At 39.3% G+C, this 14941-nt stretch overlaps 1 protein-coding gene across 1 annotated transcript; it reads left to right on the forward strand.

The window, feature by feature from the left end:
- The first annotated feature begins 385 nt into the window (after positions 1–385).
- On the forward strand, positions 386–997 carry LOC126584254 (uncharacterized). The gene has a single exon (XM_050248694.1). The coding sequence runs from the start codon at positions 386–388 to the stop codon at positions 995–997; it is 612 nt and encodes a 203-aa protein (XP_050104651.1).
- The last annotated feature ends 13944 nt before the right edge of the window (positions 998–14941 follow it).

The following is a 14941-nucleotide window of genomic DNA, read 5'->3' on the forward strand; positions in this document are numbered from 1 at the left end:
TCGATGACACGGTTATTTCTGGCCGAGCATTCTGAAGGATTGTATCGAGTACACAAAGGGATATGTGCAGTGTCAAATTCATAGGCCTATACAGAGGGTTTCGGCCGAATCACTTCATTTGGTCACAAAACCATGGCCCTTCAGAGGATGGGCCATGGATGTAATCGGTAAAATTGCACCATCTTCTGGGATAAAAAAACATGCGTAGATACTTGTTGCGACGAATTACTTCACCAAATGGGTCGAAGCCAAGTCATATGCCGAGTTAACATCTAAATAAGTTTGTAATTTTGTAGAAGAAAACATCGTCACTAGATTCGGCGTACTAGAAACAATCATAATAGATAATGGTACAATCTTTACATCTGGCAAGTTTTAGGAGTACATGGAAAATCTAAAAATTCAGCTCGAGCAGTCTACACCGTATCACCCGCAGGCGAATAGACAGGTCAAAGCAAGTAATAAGGTTTTAATCGGTATTCTTGAGAAAATGGTAAAAGAAAGGCCTAGTATGTGGCATTTAAAGTTAAATGAAGCATTGTGGGCTTATCGAATTTCACTCCGATTGGCAACCGGAACGACTCCGTACGCGTTAACCTATGACCACGACGTTATGTTACCAATTAAACAAAGTAGCTTGTTTAGTGCCGAGTACAGTCATGCTATGCGGCAAGAGTTAAAAGATTTGGAAAAAAAATGGTTTGATGCTTACAATTTATTGATGGCACAGAAAAAGATTACCGAGCTAACTTATAATCAGCGAGTCAGACAAAAAACATTCGAAGAGGGTGAGTTAGTTTGGCAAACTATGTTGCCCGTGGGAATTAAAGACCGCAAGTTCGGCAAATGGTTGCCGAATTGGGAAGGACCGTTAATTGTTCACAAAGTTCTCGGCAAGGGGGCATACCACCTCAAGGATCGAACTGGTTTAATTCCCAAGTTACCAATCAACGGGAAATTTTTAAAGAAATATTATCTAGTCACTTGGGAGATGTGAGAATAAAAGATCATTTCATTGATTTTGTAAAGAGACGTACAAGTGAAGTTACAAAAGATTCTTAGACCAAAATCCTAAGGGGTCGAAGGACAGAAGGCTTCAAGAGCGGCCTTCAGTTCCAACCACCTTACATCACCCATGGTGACTTCGGCTTTCCTCACCCTTCGGGATTGGACAATGCAGTGCCCTTATGCATTCAATATCCCATGACAGCTCAAGGCAAGACTGAGGAATTCGAGTTGAAGTCCAGTTTGTTGCATCATATTCCCAAGTACCATGGGCTGTCCATGGAGGATCCAAACAAGCATTTAAAGGAATTTGAAGTGGTTTGTTCAAGCATGACCCCAGTTAACGTCGATGGAAGCATATTGAAGATGAAAGCTTTTCCATTCTCTCTATTGGAAAAAGCTAAGGATTGGTTGTACGAATTAGCACCTGGAATTGTCACTTCTTGGGAGAGCATGAAAAGAGCATTCTTAGAGAAGTTCTTTCCAACATCAAGAATCATTCTTTTAAGGAAGTGGATTAGTGGCATTTAACAAAATCAAGGAGAATCCTTTCCGGCGTACTATGAACGTTTCAAGACTCTTGTTGCATCATGTCCCCAACATCAAATGAAAGAAGAATTTCTCATTCAATATTTCTACGAAGGACTTCTTCCCATTGAATGACAAATGCTAGATGCCTCAGCAGGTGGTGTGTTGGTTGACAAAACATTGTTGCCAAGACTTTAATTGCCAACCGCGCCTTGAATGCACAACAATATGAAGGAGTTGGACAAAGGGAGCCCCCACGGCAACAACATGTGATGAGGTAAGTGCAATTTCTGAAATTCAATCTCAATTGGCTAATCTCACTCTTCTTGTGTCATAGGTTGTTGACAAACCCAAAGTGCAAGAAAATACAATCTGTGGCGTGTGTTCCATGCAAGGACACCAATATGAAAAGTGCCCTCAATTGATCGAGAATGGAGGATGGGAAAGGGCAAACGTTATTGGATTCCAAAGCCAAAATCAGCCCAAATATGATCCATACGTAAACACGTACAATCCGGGCTGGAGAGATCATCCAAATATGAAGTGGAGGGAGCCTCATCAACCTCAACAAGGAGGATTTTGGCCACCACCCCTTGGGATGTTTCCAAGGTCATACGCAACAACACAACCCCAACCACAATTTGCCCAACAAAAATCAGGTTCGTCCATGGATAATGATCAAATTGTTCAATTATTAACCACTATGGCGTAAGGAATGCAAAATCAAGCCAAAAAGATGGATGAGTTGGATAAGTAAATAGGGCAAATGGAGGAATTCATGGGTCAATTCAGAGAGCAAGGTAGATTGCCTATTTCAACCGTTGTCAACCCGAAGGAAGGATTTGAAACCACCAAGGCAATCACGTTGAGAAGTGGAAGAGAAGTTGGAATTAACCCAAAACCATCCAAATCAAGCCAAAGGAGGATGAGAAACTGCAATTCGAGGAAGAAGAACAAGATAAAGCCACGACATAGATTAAACAACCCTTGTCGCAGCCCCCTAAACCTTCCAATTCGGCCAATTTAGGTAAGGTTGGTTCAAATTCGGTTAATTCTAACCCTATTCCACCCAATGTACTTTTCCCTCGCAGATTAATGCAAACACATAAGGAAGAGAGTGACAAAGACATTCTTGAGACATTTAGGAAGGTATAAGTCAATATCCCGCTCATGGATGCAATCAAACAAATTCTGAAGTATGCTAAGTTTTTTAAGAAGCTTTGTACAACAAGGAAACGGATTCGAGATAAAGAGGTGGTACATGTAAGTGAGAATGTCTCTGCAATGTTGCAAAGAAAGCTGCCACCTAAATGCAAAGATCCAGGTAGTTTCACTATCCCTTGTGTAATTGGTAATACAAGGTTTGAACATGCTATGCTAGATTTAGGTGCATCAATTAATGTCATACCATATTCTGTTTATGCATCTACGAATCTAGGAGAGCTTAAAAATGATGGTGTTATTATTCAATTAGCTGATCGATATAATGCATACCTGAAAGAAGTTTTGGAAGATGTTTTGGTGTAGGTAGACCACTTGATTTTTCCTGCAGATTTCTATGTGTTGGACATGGAGGATTCATCCCACTCTCCACCATCGCCAATCTTACTTGGACGACCTTTCATGAAAATAGCCCAAACTAAGATTGATGTGGCCAAGGGAACGTTAACGATGGAGTTTGGTGGCGATATGATTAACTTTAAAGTTTCTAAATCTATTGAGAATCCTAATGATGTTCATTCTTGTTTTGCCATTAATGTAATTAAAGAAGTAGGGCAGGAACATTCAGCATTAATTAAGAAGGATGTATTTCGAACCACCAATGAAGAGGGAATTGGAATAAAGCACAAGGGATACTTCATGCCATCAAGAAACCAAATCTGGCCGAGGGTACCCCTTGTGCATCTGTTGACAGTGCTGCCACTTCATTGCAGCACATTGGTGAGCCACCTCCTCCAATTCCAATTCATATTTCAACTAATAGGTTGCTGCCTTGTATGGTGCAGGTGCCCAATCGAATCCAAGATGGTGGGAACATTTACATTGATTTTAGGAAGCTAAATGCCACAATCAGGAAGGATCACTATCCCCTTCCATTCATAGAGCCAAATCAGGGGAATTTCGAGGAGCATGTGCTGGAGGAAACACCCCTCCATGCCGTGGGTTCCAATGAAGCTTAAAGAGAGATATCGTCCGGCTGGAAGATGTTAAAGCAAGCACTTCTTAAGAGGCAACCCATACATTCAAATAAGGAAAACCTAGGAATCGCTCCACAATTAGATTTACGTTCCTAAACCCTTCTCTTTACTGCATTTATTCTGCCATGTTTGTCTTGATTGGTTCGTTGCTTGTTTGTTTGCTTTTGTGTGCGTCTATGTTTGAAACATTGAGGATAATGTTTGGTTTAAGTGTTGGGGGGGGTAAACAAAGTGTTTTTCATTGATTTTTGTGGGTTTTATCACCTATCCCCTCTAGAGTTGTTTCTCACTGTTTTTAAGTGATTTTAGTGTGTTTTGAAGTGTTTTAGTATGTTTTGAAAGAAAAATACGAAAATTTGAAAAAAAATTAGAAAAAGTTTTGAAAAACAAACCAAAAAGAGTCGTTTTTGTGTGTTTGTGTCTTAGGGTACCTTTCAACACAATGATGAGGATTTGGTTTTTAATTACATGACTGTTAAAGAAAGTTACAAACATGGGTGTAAGTTTGATATGCTCTTTGGTTAATACTTGGTTGTAGTTGATGTTTATGAATTCACATGTAATCACAAAGAAAAAAATCAGTTTTTGTAATATGCTTGAAGGAAGGAACTCAAACTAACGCTACAACCCTGGGAGACTTGAGCCTAAACGTTGTTTGGAGAGTTATTAATCTGAGATTTCTTGTTTTCTAAAGTCGTTGCATGATTTCATTGTTTTTTTTGCTTGGTTGCTACTTGGAATGCGTTTTCATCATTATAGTTCCAAATACTAGAACTCATGTCTGTTTCATTCAAAGCTTAAAATTGAGTGCATAACATATAACAAGATGAAGTTGTTTAGTAGTTACCACCAGAGCCAAAAAGCCTTCATTCCATGCATTTGTTTTTGTAGGTTTAACCCATTTGAGCCTTATTTAGCCTATTTTCTTTGTTAGCCATATTATCCCTACCTAGCCTAGAATAGGACTATCCATACCCTTGTTCTTGAAATATAGTGGAGCATGACTTAGAGGGAATTCCTTTTGAGCAACATTATTGCAAAAAAATATGTGTGGGGGAAGGTTATTTCCAAAGAAAGAAAAAAAGAAAAGAAAAAAAATCGTGAAAAAGAAAAAGAAAAAGAAAGAAAAAGAGTTCTAAATAAGTGAGAATGAGCTCACAAGTTTTCGTGGTTGAAAAAAGGGTTCAAAAGTTTGAATCTGGCCCTAAGTGTTTTGTGAATCTTCCCTTTGTGCTTAAAGTGGATTTTTGCATTCAAATGTGAATTCTAAGTGTCAATTTCATTACTTTGCTTACTATTGCTTTAAGAACCTTTGTTTATCCTTTCCCTTTCTTTGTTAGCCAATACCCTTAGCCCCATTACAATCCTTTGACTTGTATCTTGATGTTGTGTGTTCAATAATGTGGAGGTTGAGATTGGTATGAGTCTATGGAATCCCTGGTTCTTGCTTCTAAGTAGTAGCATTCCGTTCATGAGATCATATATATATATATATACACATGTATTAATAATTCCAGAAATTGCCTTCTTTGTTTAAAACATATGTGAGTACTAGTCTTCATGTTTACATCAATCTTCTCACATATACCTAGTATAGGGAGTGCAGAAAATCTGTGTGAAAATAGAGAGTATATCCGGTGAGAAATTGAGGGAATTCTCTAAGGCATGTTACTACATTCAAAATGTTGTTTTAATTGATTAAATGCGAGCTAGTAAGTGGTGACTGCAATTAAGTATGCGCTCGAGGGTAATGATGGCTAAAATCTATGTGAGTGGTGATCTTTGGCATGTCATGTTTCATTGGAAATCCCTGAGGCAAATGTTGGAAGGTCTAGGTTATGTTTGGTTTGTTTCGTTTTGCTCGAGGACTAGCAAAAGCTAAGTGTGGGGGAATTTGATAGGAGCATATTTATGCGACTTAGTTAGCTTATTTTCTTGCATTTATGTTGTTAGATCATAATTATTTTAGTATTTTAAGCTATTTTCGTGTGCTTGTAGGTCCAAAGAGCTAAAGTGGCAAGAAAGTGTATTTTGGTGCCTTTTGGAGCATTTTTGGGTCAATAATGGATGGCACATGCATGGAGCAAGGTGGATGGATGAAATTGAAGACTAAAGAGGCTAAGAATGTGTTAAAGAGAAAGAAGAATTAATTTAAAGAAGATAAGGAGCTCAGCAAGAAAAGAGGAAACATTAGTCAAGTTACCTTATTTTGTTCCAGCACTTTCCTAATCCTAATCCAACTAAGTTTCAGTTGAAAGGAGGGTTCCCAAATATATTAGGACACTTAATATTAGGTTCTAGAAGACCTAATCCCAGCCACAAAAGGATGCCGCACCAATGCCCTATAGAAACCCTTTCACTTACACAGCAAGGGATTCCCTTTTCCCTTTTTCCTTGCCGCATCCTACATTCCCTATTCTTCTTGGATTCTGACATTTATTTACCCTTTTTCCTTGAGGATTTGGTGTACAAATCTGTCTCCAAAATTAATTAGGGCTAAGATTCTTTTACCCTATTATTTATACTTTGTGCCGCACAAAAGGGATCCCATCCACTCTCTCCACCATTCAACCACATTCCATACACATTCTGCCGCAACCATCCCATCCTTCATCACCCATTCACCAAACACAATATACACCATTCAAACCTTCACCCAAACCTTGTGCCGTAGCAAAGAAGGAGGAAGACCCTTAGACGTGCTTGCCAGTCAAGTTGGATTACTGGAACATTCTTAGGTGTAATTGATAGGAGCATATTTATCCGACTTAGTTAGCTTGTTTTCTTGCATTTATGTTGTTAGTTCTTACTTATTATAGTGTTTTAAGCTATTTTCATGTGTTTGTAGGTTTAATTATCAAAGTTGGCAAGAAAGTGCATTTTGAAGCATTTTGGAGCACTTTTGGGCATTAAATGGATAGCATACGTGGGGAGCACTTTGGATGGACGTTTTTGAAGCTCAAAAGGCTAGGAATCTGATAAGGAGATGAAGAAATTAAATTCAAGACAAAAAAGATAAGGAATCAGCTCAAAAGAATGAACATTATCCAAAACCTTATCCAACCTTATCTTATCCAAACTAACCTTATCTTATCTTATCCTATTCTAATCTCATCATACCTTAAATCAAGCTGCAAGGGGACCTAAATATCTATTTCTAGAGCTATTTCTAGAAGCATTCCCTTCAAGAAGTCTTAATTTCTGCCACAAAGCACATTGTTTCTAGAAACCCTACAAAAATGGCGCATATTCCCTTCTAGAAAGCTGTTGTCTTGCCTTGCACTCAACTCCTTTTCCCTCCAATCTGTGCCACACCCTTCCTTACCCAATTCCCTTTGGATTCTGATTTAATTAGCCTTTTCCTTGTGGATTTGGGTTATGCAAATCCTTTTCAGAAATTAATTGGGCCAAACCTTTTTCTTGGTGGATTTAAACCTTTGTGCCACAAACCCTAGGGCCTAATCCTTTATTTCTGCAAAGTTGAAACCCTAATCTACTTCCCCTAGGGTTTTGCCGAACTTATATATACATATTTTCAGCCAAAATTCGTCCACCACCCCCCATATAACTCAGAAACCCTCTCAGCCGCAAAACAGACCATTCTACACCTTTGCCGCACCCTTGGGAGAAGAAAAGAAGCTTGATGTGCCTTCCATTGGAGCAAGGACCTTGTGCATAAGCCACCTGCAACCATTGGAGTTCTAAGAGTTATTTCTTCCCTCGTTTTAGTTTCAATGTTTATTTCAGTTTGCTTTTCAATTGCTATGAACATGTGTAACTAAGTTTTTCTTAGTTAGAGGTGAATTCAAAGCCATGGACATATGTTTCGTAAAACATGGATGTGATTTACTTATCTATTTGATTGATAACTTATTCTTGCATGTTGATTAAGGATGCATACTTAGTTTGCATGCATTAATCTAATGCTAAATTATAAGGGAATTTCACCTAATCGTTATGAACTTATAAGTAAAAGTAGTGGAGATTGCTAGTCACAATCGTGTTAAGTAGATTCTTGGCTGGAGTATCATGCAGTTCATAGTTACAATACCTTTGTCAATGCTTATGATTTCCATGGAACTTAATGATCTTTGAATGTATCATGTTGTTCATATAAGGAACTTGAGAAGAATAATTTGGTTGCGATGCGTTGTCCATTCAATTCAATGAATTTAGGGAAATCTGAGAGTTAATTTGTGCATTCACGATTAATTTGGGGCATTGTCATTCATGGTTTAAAGAAACAGTACTGGAAATCGATTTATGTTGCATATGTTCATGAGTGGGGAAGGACCCTCTAATTTGCTTATTTCACCATTCAATTCACCTGATTTCATACCTAGTTTGATTTAGTTTTGCAATCTGTTCAATTTAATTAATTTCGTTCAAATCAATTCCCCATTTTATTAAGTGTGTTAGATTAGTTAGGAAAGTGTTTAAATCTGTCCAATTTAGTGTTTTGAGTCTTCATAGTCTTAAATTCGTCTAAATCACTCCCTAGAGTCTGTTTTGAGTCCTTTTAACTTAGATTTGTTGTTTTGAGTCAATTTGGTCAGTTTTGAGTCATAAGAGTTTAGTTTGCTGTTTTTGAGTCTAGTTAAGTGTTTTAAAGTTTAAATTGAGTAGATTAGCATCCCTTCTAATCCCCAGCCTAAAACGATCCCTACTTCCATGTACTACAATCATAGGGTTTTAATTTGAGTGTTGGATTATTTCACATTAAATTTTGGCGCCGCTGCCAGGGATTAGCAAAATTGCTAATCTTCCCCTAGTAGTGCCTTATGTTTGTTTGTTTTTGTTTTTGTTTTTGTTTTGTTTTCTGATTTCGTTTTGTTTTGGTTGCTTTGTTTTAGGTACTAGTTTATGACTCGAAGTTCACAACATATGAGTGCAAATATCTTGGAGTTTGACAACGATTTTGAAAGAACTTTGAGACGAAATATGAGGCATCTAGAACCAAGTCCACCTAGTTCTGAATCTGAATTTGAAGAAGAGGAGGAGGAAGAACAAGCCATGGCTGCGGATAATCGAACAATCAAGCTCGGGATTAGACAATGCTGCACCCCTATGCATTCAATATCCTAGGGCAACTGAAGGCAAGACCAATGAGTTTGAATTGAAGTCAAGTTTGCTATATCAGTAATCCATCTTTTGTTTTCAATGTTTAAGTTTAATTATCTTTGTTTTGCGAACATGAGGAGCTAAACTCATTTTAGCTAGAGGAAAATTCAAAGCCATGAACATATTTGCAATATGAATTGATTACTTCCAGTTATGATTTCATGAATCATGAATGCAATTTACTTAACTGTTTGATTCAGAACTTATTCTTGTTTGTTGATTAAGGGTGCACACTTAGTTTGCATGCATGGATTTAATGCTAGAATATAAGGGAGTTTCACCTAATCGTTATGAACTTATATTCATAAGTAGTGGAGGTTGCTAGTCACAATCGTGTTAAGTGAATTCCTGGCAGGAGTATCATGTTATTCATAGTTATGAATGTCTTGTCAATGCTTATGATTTTCACAAAGCTTAATGATCTTTGATTGTATCTCTATTATGCTGTTCATGTAGGGAACTATTGAAGAATAATTTGGTTGCCAATGCGTTGTCTATCCAATTCAATGACTTAAGGAAAATCTGAAGGTTAATTAGTGCTGTTCACAATTAATCTGGGGAGTTGAGGTTCATAGTTTATTGGAAAAGCAACTGGTAATCGATTTGTGTGCAAGTGTGTCATGTGTGGAAAAGAACCATCTAGCTAGCCAATCACCCATATTTTCCCCCAAATTCGTGCTAAACTTGTTTAAGTCTTTAAGTTACTTGTCTTTACTTTAAATTCGTAAAAAACCCAATCCCCTGTACTTTGTTGAGTCAAATTAGTTGGAATCTGTCCAAACTTGTGTTTTTAAGTGTTTTGAGTCGAGTTAAAATCAATTTTCGTCCAAATCACCCTCTAATGTCTAGTTTGAGTCTATTTGATTGTTTTGTGCTGTTTTGAGTCTTTTTAGTTTGTTTTGAGTTCTTTGAGTCTAGTTAAGTGTTTTCAAGCCTAGTTTTGTATTTTTGAGTCAGTTTTAAGTAGATTAGCAATCCCTCCTAATCCCTAGTCTAGAATGATCCCTACTTACATCTTTACTACAATTTTCAATAAGAGGGTTTAATTTGAATGCTAGTTTATATCACATCAGCTTCAGGCTCGACAAGGGGTCTTTTTCCACGGTCAGTTGCAGGAGGATCAACCTGGTCAATTGCCTCAACCATGGGTGGATGATTTCTAGTAGGAAGTTTAATTGGTCGAGGGTGACTCATCAACAGGGTTTCTTCACTGCCGTCGTCCTGAAATAAAAGTTGTTAGTATTCAAAATCTAACCGAAAAGAAAAAGATGTCAGCAACCTAATCATACCCCCTCTAGAACGACCACTAGTTTGGGTTTTGGATCAGGAGGGAGATTTTTCTCAGCCAAGGTGGCCACTTCCTCCAAGATAGGAGCAACGACCGGCTTTGTTGTTGCAGGTTCCTTGACCACCAGGTTATTAATTGGTTTAACCACGACTTGTTGAACGGGTTGAACCTCAGGTGCTCGACCGATGAGAGGGTTTGGTTGCGTGTCCGTTGAGGCTTGAGCAACATGAGCACAAGGAAACTCAGCAGTTGATCTTATGGTTTGGCTGGAGATGGCATGAATATGCTTTTTTGGGATGGGGAGCATCACCAACCGTTACGGCCTCTGGGCAAGACCGTTTGCTCGGTAAGGTCAGTGAGGCGATCGCGGTTTTCTTTAGCGAAGGAGCAGATTTTTTCTTGACCATAACCGCGGCTGCCACGTCTGTATGAATACCTAGAAAAGTTAAAGTTAAATCAGAAGGAAGTTTGAACAAACAACCAAAGGAGAACGAGAAACGAAGACAAATACCTTGAGCCGACTCCTTAGATTTTGGGGTAAAGGCTTTCTTTGGGTTGTCGCCGAAAACTTTTTTGATGGCATTCTCGATCGATGTGTGAAAGAAGTCCTGAATGTATATTTCCCACCAATCAACGAAGGTGGCGGTGCTAAAGGTTTCAGGCACGTTAGGCCGGATACGGAATTTTTGGTACTTTTCTTGGAATTCACAAACTGTCTCCCTGCATTCTTTCTCCGAAGAACCAAAGAAGTGTCCCCGACTTAAGAGGGAGTGGGAAGTAAGTAAAGGCACCGGAAAACCTTGGAGGTAGCCGAGTTGCCGAGCAATGAAATGAGGATGGTATACTTCCCAACTCACTCGACGAGTATCGCAGCCGAAGGGAAGGTCTTGTGTAACATGAACGACCCCCAATTTTGACGAAGATTAGCATCTTCAGCTTCACTCCATGCTGATGATGGAAACTTGATGGAAGGGGGATATTCTTGACGACGACATATCAGAAACTCGTTGTCAGAGAGGTCTTCTAAGCCGAAGAAGTATTTGAAGACTTCTTCAGCCTAGTGAGGAAGCCCCGGTCGAGACGCTAACTGAGGGCTGAGCACTTCAGTGGGTTGAAAGCTGGGGATCTCTGGTTAAAGAGTTGCAAAATAAACCTGCAGCTAAAGTTAGAAAACCTAGAGGGGACCATTATGGTGCGGATCAATTTTGTTGATAGTTGTCTCGGCCAAGCAGCATAGGAGGTTGGCAAGAATGGCCGAACTGAGGGCCAATGTGTGACCACTTGCCAGGGTTTCAGCAATCGGCATATTCTTGACCAAACACTTATTCGATTTGGTACAACAAATTTGTTGTACCAGTATAATAGAAGGCTTCATGCTCACCCTTTCGAATGTTTTCTTCTCCTTGGCCAGTGAAATGGAGGATGAGAGTGTTTTAGTTGAACAAATTCTTGTGTAATTTTTGAATTTTTTCTGTTGAGGGTTCTTGACCCTCTTTACTCAGCACTTCGACAGCCTGCTCGTTGAATAGAGCTTTGAGGTCAAGAATAGACAGATGCCTAAGAAGGGCGGCATCAACAGAGAGGCCAGAAGGAGAGGTCCCAAGGATAGCTGAGACATCGAGGATGATGGGGCCGATAGGACCGAAGGGAAGGACCATGATGTTGGTGGCTGAGCACCAAAAGCACAAAGCTACCATAAGAAGTTCTTTGTCCATGACGATTTCCATGGTCAAGAGTTTAATGATATCATAGATGCCACAAGTCTTCCATTCTTGATTGAAGATTTTTTCCATTCTTTCGAACCAAGTTACTCAAGTTATGGTGGTTGAGGGCCAGTCTCCTTGGGGCTTGGTTAGGTCCTATTTTGACCAATCGAACCTTTGCAACAAGGGTGTCAGGCAATGATCCTTGAAGAGAGTGGTGATGGACGATGGTACAACATTCCTGAAAAGTGGCCCCAAGATCTGGTAAGAGGCGGTCAAATCACATTCGAAGCGCAAAGTTTTGATGGCGCTTCTATCGATGAAGCCTTGGCATTTGTTGCATTCGTCAGAAAGCTTGGAAATGAAGAAAGCCATTGATGACGAATCGAAGAATTTCTAGGTTGAGAGTTGTCTGGGTTTTCTAGGAACTCAAGAGCCAGAAGCAAAAGATGTTCGGGAGTTAATGAACTGTAGAGTGTGAACGAAGAAGAGATAGAGTATTTATAGGGTTTTGGGCTGAAAACCCAACGGTTTAAAGTTTCGAATAAAGGATAAGACTAGTCGGATAGTTTAACAATCATTATGGAGATTCGGGAAACCCATATGAAGAGGCCAAGAAATCCGCAGATCGAGGCTACATGATGACATGTGACGACAGATTCAATGATGAAGAGACGCTTGATTCTGTGCACGATTCAAATAGACCAAGAAATTCGCAGATCGAGGTTGCACGATAGCCTGTTGTGGCAAGTTTAATGATGAAGAGACGTTTGGGTATCTGCACGTAGATTACAATTTCGCAAATCAAGGTTGTAATGATGGTGTGTGGAAGGATAGGTGTTTTAGTGTCAAGTAAGGACAAGTATGCTAGGAAGTTGCCACATGGCAGGGTGTTTGACAAAATTAAGATCGTGCAATCATGCTTCGTAATTGCGCCGGATAGATGGGATATTCGAATTGTTTTAGAAAATATACCCTGGTTTGGTTTCACTTCTTCAAGGTCGAAATTCGGCTAAAGGAATTTTGAGCCAAAGACCTTAAAAATGAGGGGCAATGTTTATGTCCAAAACATTATTTTGGGCTGAAGGTAACAAATGGGCCGAGACTCTTGATCCAGTGGTCGTAAGAGGGATCATGGGCCGACTGGGTACTGGGAGTTATCAAGACGTTTGTTGATCGAGTCTCTTTGTGAGAAGGATTGATTTAGATGAATCCTTGAACCCCCAGGAGTGTTAAAGCTAACGGTAATAAGGAACACAGAAAGAATCTGGATCATTTTGGAGATGTGTTCAAAGTCCTAATTAAAGTATGATTGGCCGAGTCTTAGTTAGATCAGGATGAGGAGTCCTAGTCCGGGTAAGGTTCTAACTCGGCCGGAAGTAGGTTCGCTATTATAAATACAGAGGATGAACACACATTCAGGCCTTTCCAACTCAACACACAAATTGCCCTGCGTAAACTCTTGCTCTACACGAAACTTCTCAACAACCTTGAGATTTTTAGTTTCTTTTTCGCCAACACATCTTCAGTTTGGATAAACAGCACTGCCGTCGTAGAATCAGCCGACCGCGAAGCACCTTCATTTTGGATAAATAACACTGCTTCAAGGCTGACTGGTTATCTATCCAAGTCTCGGTCGAGAATGGTTTTCGAATCCTTTTTGGCAGAGGTCATCTCACGAGCCTTCTCAGCAAAGTGAGGCGTTACGAATCACTAGACTCGACGCATTAAACCGAAAGTGGTTTTATGATTGGATACTCACAAGTTGGGTTTAGAGTTCGGCATTTTGACGGTCGAACCACATTTACGATTAAGACGTACATTTGTTTTGAATATTTGTGTCCATATAGTCTAGTGTCAATTCGGCGTGCTTATACTCTTACGAATATAATCATTGTGACCAAATCTGACACCGACGATTTGTGAACTTCGTACAACTAGCAGCCTTGTCTTCAGGCTCTAGAACCCGAAAGCCAAGACGTGTTCCTTCCTCGGTTGCAATCGTAAGATCGAGAAGTCAGCAGCGCATCCAACGCAACATTAACATATTTTACTCCTCGGCCGAGCTCGGCCGATGAGTTGGCACGCCCGCATACAACCGAAGGATATAGTTAGTTCATTAGTTACTTGGCATGCGCGCCATGTAGGCTTGGTAGTTTTTAGGGTCAACAGATTCCCTCTATAATTCTATTGGACAATAATTTGAAAAGAAGCTTTGTAGTGAAAGAAAATAGGGACGAAAGAAAGGACCACGAAACTAAAAGTTCTGAAATCTGTACCAAGAAAATTATGTACACTTTGAAACTTAAATTCTTTTGATTTTGGCCAGATCTTCTAACAAGATGATGATAAAAACATGAAATAGGTACTGAAAGGGTTTGTTTTCATATCAGAATAGAGAATATAAACATGGTAAATCAAATTGGAAAGAATTACTCAAGACACCCAAAAGTTAGAAAGATCTTACCCTTAAGCCTTCCTCTGCAAACTTAAACCTGTTTCTTTCTTCTTCAGGGTTCTCACTCAAATTCTCTCTATAAAGTGAACGAATACTTACTATGAAATTTCCTATTCGAAGTGCAACTATTTATAGCGAAAATGATCATGATAGGAACCTAAGCCTAGACCTTCCACCACCTGCTTCATAGCTTAGATTACTCAGCTATATAGACTGCTTAAAGAGCAACCTCAAACCACCATGGATAGCCACCTGCATCCATATACTCTCCACCAAACCCATAGCTCCTCCACCTCCTGCTTAAGGTTTCCACCGTTTTCTAAAAACCCTCCACCTCCTAGTTACATAGCCTACATTAGTCAGCAAAATAAAGTATTGGAAAAAAGATTATTAGGAAAGGATAAGAACAAATTACAAGAAGGGAAGAAAGAATCTCTCATTGCAGAATCGAAGATTAGAGAGACAGTCTTTGTCTTTTGTTTGCTGAGGTATAACAATATGCCCTATGTAAAAGGTTGGGCAAAGTGTAAAACAAAATGGGCTGAAACTATTTCCTTTTTGAAATTAAAAATAATAACTTTAAATTCTAGGTCTTAACAACCAAACTGAAGGTGGTGCTGGTTGTTGACATGATATTTCA

Source organism: Malus sylvestris, chromosome 10 (assembly GCF_916048215.2).
Source record: "Malus sylvestris chromosome 10, drMalSylv7.2, whole genome shotgun sequence".
Classification (NCBI taxonomy): Eukaryota; Viridiplantae; Streptophyta; class Magnoliopsida; order Rosales; family Rosaceae; genus Malus; species Malus sylvestris.

What these genes read in the sequence shown, in the direction of transcription:
- LOC126584254 (XM_050248694.1), top strand. Translation starts at nt 386, where the DNA reads ATGGAAAATCTAAAAATTCAGCTCGAGCAGTCTACACCGTATCACCCG.